Genomic DNA, 9,213 nt, shown 5'->3' with positions numbered 1-9,213 from the left:
GAGGAGGGTTGTCCACTCCTCTTTAAACATGGCTTTAGTTAATGTGCTCTATAATCCCCTTTTCTATCTGGTTTACCTTAGGGGGAATCAGTTTCTTTCATCTCCTTGTTGGCCTCCTGTCATATTGTATGGCTTGCAATGCCCCAGTGCTTGAAGCTCAAAGAATGCTTTTACAGTAAAGAAGTCCGCAACCTGAAAGGTTGTTGAAACACGCCTCTTTGGATGGAGTTTGTTTGTACTCTTCCTAGTTAACTCTTATAGAATGCGCTATTTATCTTTGACTAATTTGTTGACAATGCTGATTAAAGGCAACAGGTTTTCCGTGCAGATCACATATGCTAGTTCAAAGAACATAGTGCGAACAGGTGCTTAATGAATCAGGTGGAATGAAGCATTCGTTCATTGATGTATATTCCCTAGGTCTTGCTGACAACTCAGCAATGGCTAGTTCTTACATGAAACACTATAAGGGAAGGACGCTAGGTGCTAACATGCGAACACTTTCTGGATCCCTTCAGGAATGAAAGATTCTTGACCGATTTTCTTCTTTGACCTAACAACATATTAAATTAGAAATAAAAGTCTGAAGGTGAAAATATGACTCTTTTAATGGTGTGTGGGAGTGAATGATATGAGTTCCTCGCCTGTTATGCAACATATTTCAAACACAGTCCCGTCAGCAGGGAGGATGGATTTCACAGACTAAACTCTTGCGCTAGAGCATACTGTGAGCCGTAGTATCATGTGGTATTCATATATTTCAAACAATAATCAGTTATCATCTGGATTATAAAGCAGATCCAAATCAGATAATAAACCCAATAAAAATGCAGCCGAGGTACTCCAAGAGAAAATATACAACAGAGATCTACACTGCGATCATAAAACATCCTCTGACATTATAATGTCGCTGAACAGACCAGAAAACCACTAGAATGTTGCTGCAACGGCATTCATGGCCTTTTCTACATCCCAGCATGAGAAGCAAACAAACAAAAAGTGCAATTAAACCTTATTTCCCAACCATAACACTGTAGAGTCTTGTATACATTCTCCGGCGAGTGTCACTAACACCGGCGAGCCACATCACGATACCACACCTTGCGCCTTAAAGGCCAAGCATGCTTGTAATGTTCTTCCCCAAACTGCCTTGTTCCCTCTTTATCTGGTCCTCATCACCCACAGGCATTTCAGGCACCAACAGCGGGTCTGATTTACTGCTCCCATCTAAGTCAGGCACCCCATCCAGTGGCAAAGAATCACCAGCTTCAGACAGCCCCTGCAGGCCAGCGCAGCTCCCAGGGAACCAGGAGGGTAACGAGGAGAGTTACTGCTGCCTCCCCCTACTAACCTTTGGTAAGAATCCACAGAACATGGCTCAAGGCCATGCTGCATAACTGAAGGACGGGCACTTTCAAGACTGCGATTTAACAAAACAAGAGGGACAATCTATATGGATAGTTGCAATTCATATCTTACTTATCTGATTGATTTTTCAGGATTCAAGGTTGGATGTAGGTTTGAGATGCTCGCTACTCTTCTACCAAGCTCACATCTGCAAGTAATAACCCACTCTCACGAACAGGTTTGGATGATTCATCAGCTGTCAAAGTAATAAATGAGCATAGTTGGCATGATGCTGCAGCATCCTTTCTTCACTACAGTACTGTACCTTGAAGCCAAGAAAGCTTTAAGTAGCATATTACAAAATGTCACGAGCAGCGAAGTATCCTGCAACCTGAGAAACCTATTTGACCACACTAATGCTAAGGGATCCTCGGCTAACAAGGAGGCTTTCTAATGTGGTCTTCGAATCTGGATTGTGTTTAAAGGCGATACTTTGCGGCTTTGTAATATGTAAGGTTTAGCAAGCTGACAGTGTAGCCCCAAAATAAGATACTTACTATTTTATTTCTATTGCCTTTAAATAGTAATTCTTCGTATTATTTCGCAAGATCTTGAAGGAAGTCAGATGTCATCAGACAAGAAATCAGTGTTTGATCTAGCAAAAATAACTGCTTGCACATGAACAATTGGGACATCTTCTTTCCTTTGCTGTAACCATTTCTGGAGGGAGTGATTATAGGGCTTTCCCTGTGATAAATTGCTTTGCAAGTAGGAGGAGATCAAAACGAGGAAACAAAGTAAATATTGAGTCATTGTTTCAGAACATGTCAAGCTTTGCATATGCAACCTGCACGCCTGAATGACATCAGAAAGGCCAAACACTGAACGCCCACACACATTCACAGCATCCACAGTGATATCATCAACGGGCCTTCTGTTTGAAGATTCTGAACATGGCTTCAGTGGAATTCAATGACAAAGAATAGTTAACATGGTACATACTATTTATAAGTCTCTGCATTTCTTAAATCATTAACTTTGGTTTGGAAGCAAAGGCTATCCATTTTGTAACTTTTGATGGAAAATAAACTTTTGCAGAAGGTTTGGCCACATTTTATGAATGACCTCTGGTGCACTCTCAAGGTTTAGCAGTAATAGTGACATGTCAAGGAAAGAGCAAATTCTTTACATATGGTTGCTTTAAAAAGCACTTGTTAGTGTTTTTATTAGTTAAAATGCTGTTATTTCTTACCCTTTGCTACTGCCTGAAAGTCTGCAGACTAAAGTTATTAATTATTTGCAGTAATGCTTAAATACACAAGCACTGATTGCTCATGCCTTCAGGCTACACACTTAAACTGAGAGTAATCAGTCTTACCATGTAGCGCTCATTCAGCCAGAATGCTGCATGTTAGAGATAATGATTTAAACAAGTATGTCCTACAATAAATGCAGTATGCCTCAGGTTCTGCGGTCCTTGTATCTGCCAAATGATATCTTCATCAATGTGATTTCTGAACCTAACCAGCACACAATTTAAGAGGACAACAGACATGCAAAGAAAACTGATATCTATAAACAACCATTAAATAGCTTTAATTTTAATAAACCTTCTGAATTATTGAAAAAAAAAAATCAGCCTATGATCATTCATGAATAGTGGCCTACTAAATGCTGTTACTTCATATACTTATATTCCATGGCTTTATAAGATATGTGTATGTCTACCTGTATGTGTGGCAATTATGAGAACATATTCTTGGACAAGATTCCAGACAGATAGTGTATGCAGAAGTCTGAGACTTACATCATACACATAATTACAGTTGTCTAAACAACCCACTTAATGCAACATTACAGTGATGCAGTGCAGCAACATGTGTCTTAAAAACCAAACCAGTATGAAATAAGCACCATGCACAACTATGCATTACAGTATTTAGAAAATCAATCTAATTACAGTTATGTCTCTGCTTTTGATGCCAAAGCCAAAAAATATCACATGGTGCCACATTGCAGTCTAAATGATGCTTGAACAGCAACATTGGAATTGGCCCAACTAGGAGCCTCAATAAACTTTCAAGGGCCGCAAAATGTTATAATTGTATTATTTGCATTGTTATACTGAAATACTTGAATTATTAACATGCTAACTCTGAGGTGCAAGTAGGAAATGTGCACAGTAACAAATTCAGTAGGAACTTCAGCATCACATTTTGAGATTAATCATAATGCATTATTTAATGTATGGACAGTTCTAGTGTACTTTTTATGAAAAACAAAAGAACAAAACAAAGTATGAAAACAATTTCAGCATAAGTAGCCTACAACTGCAAAAAAAGCATAGCCTGTGTAAAGGGGCCTTGGTATACGCTTTGACGTTATAAATGTTAAGAAGCAGCGCTGTGCATCCATTTTTGGAAAAAAGTTATATATACTGTATATATATATATATTAGCCTATATATACACACAAAAAAATCACTACTAATGCTTATTTGCGAGGGTCTGCAATCAAGCTTTATTGCATTCCCCTTTGTGGTGGATTTGGAGAACAGCTCTATTTTGAATACTTTTGGAAACAGCTCAGATGCAACTGAACCCGGCATTTCATGCCAGACGCGAGAATGGAATTCGAGCGGGAATTCTCACGAGGCACGAGCTCGGCTAAGAAACAGTTATCGCGAGGTTTCTGTGCGACAACACTGCGATGGTTTGGCAGAAGCAGGTGATGGATGCTTTTGCACGCTTATGATTGCCTTTCATTTGTAACAAAAGCCCGTAAGTGAACATAAGGGGAGATGATGTATGTATTTTGGTTTGGTCAGATTTGATTATGAATCGTGTTTAAGAAATTATCACCTGACAGAAAGTATTGCAGTCTCAAACTATAATTTCAATAATGCAAACACTCCACCCACTGTTTATTATAAAAATAAGACCATCAAACGACTTATTTTGTACTATTTACAGCCTTGTATTTAGTCTAATTCACCTTTATGATGAGAAGTATGAGGTAAGTATTATATTTATTTATGTGGGTGTCTTTAGTTCTTCTGGTGTGTTTGAAATGTCAAAGATGAGTGATGGAGCCAGACATATCATTGAAAGTCTGATTGCTGTCCACAGAAATTGAGCTATGATGTACCATGTGCTTGGTTTGTGCCCGTACTGGTCATAATTTAACATTTTGCAATGTGAGCAGTTGAATGAGAGCTTGTAATCCTGATTTATCCATTCAGCCTGAGTGACAGTTCAAGTTTTGTAATGTGACTTGCTTTAGTCTTGGCACCAAAAGATTATCAGGGAATGGTTCTCATAAACAGGGTTCTCATGATCATGAAAAACCTGGAAAAATCAGTGCATTTTAAATTTCCAGATGTGGAAGATTTTAAAAAGTCATGGAAATGTCTGCAGCGAATGAAAATTTTCACTCTAATTGCTATTTGTGAATGCATCTGTATAAAATGATTTTGAAAACACTTTTGCAGTAGTCATGAATGACTCATTGAAGAAAAAAAGTGGTGGGGGAAAAAACGTGTGGGGAATCCTGCATATTGTTGTATATTTCATTAGTTCCAGCGAGTGGATTATTTCATGTGACAGCTTGTCTTAAAGGATTTATTTTCTTACTCTACTTTACATCATGTCTCTTGTATATTTATTATTCCATTTTAAAAATGCATAATTCGTTTTTATACCTATAATGTCATTCTAAATATTCATTCTCTCCACAAGGCCGCAGTGTTACAGTCTCAGCTCCCTAAAATCATGAAACATTCATCTTTCAGACAAGCAATCCAATTGCTCTTTTTGCTGCTTTTTAGGTCTGACACATCTGTTGAGAGCTCCTGCAGCACGCCGCGGCTCTGTGTCACTCATGACCCATTTGAGCTGCATGACTCGGAGAAGAACCCAATCTCTCCTCACATCATGGGCTTGACAGCACCTTTGAACAGCTCTCATTGCTGCCGACAATGCTTTTTCAACTGCCTTTGAAACCCAACACAAAGGCAGTAACTGAACAGCCTTCTTTTCCCTCTTATAATACGGAGAAGTCCTTTTTTATTCCTATGCGTTATGATTTTTTTTATCTCTCTCTCAGCCCTCTTCAGTCACATAGGGAAGCTACATAGGAGACTGTCAGTCCCCAAGGAAGTGCTCCTGTGTAGAGCTTACGGCTAGAAGCCTGGGGGGCCCTAGCAGATAATTACTGATTCTCTAAACCAGCAGGAGGTTTGCAGGAACCTTGAGAGAGGGGGAGTGAATTGCCGCAGCTTATTTCTAACTGCTCTGACTTTGTGCGGTGGCAACAGGTTTCCCTGAACTCCTCAGACTTACGTTGAACAGCTTTATTAACCCACCCCTCCGGTTTCATCCCTCGAGGGAAGACCGAACGATTTACTTTAAAGTATTTAAGGACTAAGCTAATTCTCTAGACATTTGTTAGAAATTTGGACTCACCGGCTTCAGCAAACGTAATGATCTCTGTCTGTTCTGCCTGTTCGGTGTCCTGACGGCTGCTGGCCTCGTCCTCAATCAGGACACTGCCGTCCTTGGCCACCCGTCCCACGTGTACCTTGCGAATGGCATTGAGGAGCGCAGCTCGAGGCACCGGGTGTGTGATGTTGGGGCGCTCTTGCAGGTGCAGCATGTTAAGTATGTGTCTCTTCACCGCCTCAACCACGTCTTGCTGGGCTCCCTCGTCCTCACCCTCTCCTTTTCGAAGCCGCGCCAGGGCACAGGAGGGACAGTCTGTGGCTGCCTGTTCGGATGTTGCCAGGCTCCCTTTGGTGACCATGGCACTGAGGGAGCAGGTCTGGATGAGCAGCAGGAAGATCCCGCTCAGAACAGGGGACATCCTTAAATGAAAAGTGTCAGTTGCTGAAGAGAGCTGGAGGGTGTTTGTACCGGGTTGCAAAATGAACAACTTACTTTAAAAGTTCCTTTCAAAGTAAGACAAGGACTGTCCTGTCTGCCTGTGGATGAGCTCAATCTGACCAAAATTTGAGAGGAGCAAAAAAGTAAGAGCTAAACTACTAGAGTGAGGAAAAATGTAATCCTTGCTGGTAAGTTGTGAGAAGAGATGCTGGTCGGAATAGATCTGTCAGTGGCTTTCTCCCTCTCCAGGTCCTTGGGAAGTTTGTATAGGATCAGCCGTCGACTTCTGGATGTGCCCCAGGGAAGCAGTGTGCTCGCAAGAGGTCTGGGACTGCTCACTGTGCAGGAGTTGAATGGTTTTGTAGAAGTGGGCTGGACGCTCTCACTGGCTCTAGCTCCCCTGTCTCTCTCTGTTTCTACTTCTACTCCTCTCTCTTACAGAGTAATTATACTTCCCTCGCTCCCTCCCCTCTTCCTTTCTCCCTCCCTCTCCTTTCTCCCCCCCGCCCTTTACGTTTCCTTTTTTTTTTTTTTTTAATTGTTCTATTTGTAGGGCAGAGCAGCTTTCCCTCTACAGGGTTTACGGTGCACGTAGTACAATTTGCTTGACAGACATGACAAGTGTGATTAGCTATTAAGTGACTAAGTTCATTCATTTGTAAGTTTTCACAGTCTTGCTGTTCTTAAATGCAAGACACTTCTGTATTACGAACCCTCTAAAACATGATTACATTTCACAAAATTCAAGTCCGGCAAATTGTCAAACTGAATTATTATAGTAGTATTCAAGAGTTTTGCGGTGACACAGCAGCTCCTCATAAATGTATTAGTCAATTCTGGTCAACTGGAGATTACCAGTGGTAATTTTCAGAGAACTTCAGTTTTCTTCTCATTTAAACAGTTCCCTTGAAGAAAGAACGTCTTGACGTCACTTTGAAGCAGTGCGCGTTAAGTACTCCACGCTTCCCTTTACTGCTACAACATGCAACACATGTTGTGCGCAGATTCACCAGGAAGTGCCCGGAAGGCTAACTTCCTGTTTAATTGACCAAGGACAGATGTCTGGGATTCTTAGTGAGACAGACAGCTGGGGTTGTGACATCATCAAAGGCTGCGTCGAGGGCATGTGTGGGTCGTTTGTCTGCATATCAGCCAAAACATGCATGAGGGATCCTGCAGTCATACGAGTCACAATGTGCCGTGGGTTACGTAGACTTTTTTACCATATAAGACATGCTGATGTGCTAATTCGGGATTACTCAAAGTTCTGATTCAGGAGACCCCCCTTCGTCAGTGATGCTGACTGAAGTCAGTGTCTAAAGTCTGCCTTGAGAGAGTCAGCCTTTGGTTTTGTAATATAAGAATGTCTGGGGCATTGTGAATCAAGGGGTCTATTTGTCTTTAGTATTTTTTTTTCTGCCTTTATCCTAGTTATTAAATGATATCATTTCACACCAATATTTTAGTAAATATTATTAACATAGTTGTTATTGAGTTGTATGCCGTATTTGTATGTATGTTTAATAACTTGATTTGGATAACAGGTTAAGGAATTCTTTTCTCTGTATCACATTTGTATCACTTTAACATGTAACATATCACTGTAAGGAGTCCCTCTTGTGGTCTAACTTGCGCATTACAGAGAGTCAAGAAATGTGCACCAAGTATCCTTGAAGTCATTATACTGATGATACCATCCAAATAATTAATATACTGTTAGTTCCCTTTCATGGGAACTTCGAACTGCATCCTCTAGGGGTCGCTATAGGGAACGCCTCGTCGTGACCCGTGTCTGAAGCATACATTGAAAAAAAAACAACTCGTTAGCCGGCGACAGCCATGACGTCACTACCGGTGCGACTATAGTATAAATAGGCGCCGGGAGCACACATCATTCTCTTCTTCGTCTTCATTGACTGTTCTGTTTGAAGCGTGCATTTCCAAGGAAAAAGTAAGATCTATCTCTATTTATTATGGCGAGCACTAGCAGAGCATTTAGAAGGTGTGTGCATCCGTGTCATCGCTATTTGACACCAGATGACACACACGATCTATGTGTTGTTTGTTTGGGCGAAGAGCACGCACGCGATGTCCTCGAGGGGGCAATCTGCGTGCATTGCGAGTTTTTTCCAATGAAAAAGCTCCGTTCTCGTTTGTCTCTCTTTTCGAGTAAAGAGGGGCAGCCATCTGCTTCCCACAGTTCAGAACCCGCCGCTGCTGAGGCACGGAGGAGAATGAGCTTGTGGGGATCTCAGGTGGACCTGGCCGATGAGTTTAAAGAGGGGCTTTCCCTCTCGCGCTCATCGGCGGCGGGCGAGAAACAGCCACCGGAGGATGATGTTCTCTCTTTAACATCATCTGATCCAGGGGCCAGTGCTCTGCTGGGTTCAGCCCACAGAGGAGAATGAGCTCGTGGGGATCTCAGGTGGACCTGGCCGATGAGTTTAGAGAGGGGCTTTCCTTCTCACGCTCATCGGCGGCGGGCGAGAGACAGCCGCTGGAGGATGATGTTGTCTCTTTAACATCATCTGATCCAGGGGCCAGTGCTCTGCTGAGTCCAGCCCAGGAAGAGCAGGAAATGGATGAAGAGAGCGAAGAAGCTGAGGCTGAGCCTTCTCAATCCTCCTGCCCTGCGTATGATGAGCTCTTAGAGGTTATGGAACGCGCCACGGCAAGGCTTGACTTGCCGTGGAAGCGGACTAAGGAAGTGACGTCGCGAGGTCGTCTCGAGGAACGTACTCTTTCTGGCCATAACCCTCCAGCTCAGGTGAGCCTTCCTTTCCTTCCTGATCTCCATACTGAGATCGAGAAGGAATGGAAGAGGCCGTTTTCCTCACGCATCCATCGGTTTCAGCATACCAGTTATGCGAACATCGAGGCGATGCGCGAAAACAGCTATGAGAGAATGTCCCCTGTAGAAGAGACGCTAGCTAGCTATCGCTCTATGGGTGAGTCATCGTCTCTCAAAACTCCCTCCTTGCCATCC

At 42.3% G+C, this 9,213-nt stretch overlaps 1 protein-coding gene and 1 long non-coding RNA gene across 2 annotated transcripts in view; both read right to left on the bottom strand.

Moving 5' to 3' along the window:
• LOC107687503 (inhibin beta A chain-like) overlaps window positions 1-6,628 on the bottom strand; it is a 9,019-nt gene extending 2,391 nt beyond the window's left edge. The window contains exon 1 of the mRNA XM_016484860.1: window positions 5,811-6,628. Within this exon, the coding sequence (XP_016340346.1) occupies window positions 5,811-6,207 (397 nt within the window). The 5' untranslated portion in view covers window positions 6,208-6,628. The remainder of the gene's footprint in view (window positions 1-5,810) is intronic.
• Window positions 1-9,213, bottom strand: part of LOC107687504 (uncharacterized) — a 15,817-nt gene that overhangs the window by 3,835 nt on the left and 2,769 nt on the right. The window contains exon 2 of the long non-coding RNA XR_001634135.1: window positions 9,198-9,203. This is a non-coding gene — a long non-coding RNA (uncharacterized LOC107687504). The remainder of the gene's footprint in view (window positions 1-9,197; window positions 9,204-9,213) is intronic.

This window comes from Sinocyclocheilus anshuiensis, unplaced genomic scaffold, assembly GCF_001515605.1.
Source record: "Sinocyclocheilus anshuiensis isolate Anshui unplaced genomic scaffold, SAMN03320099.WGS_v1.1 scaffold870, whole genome shotgun sequence".
NCBI lineage: Eukaryota > Metazoa > Chordata > Actinopteri > Cypriniformes > Cyprinidae > Sinocyclocheilus > Sinocyclocheilus anshuiensis.
This window is presented reverse-complemented; position numbering and strand designations above follow the sequence as displayed.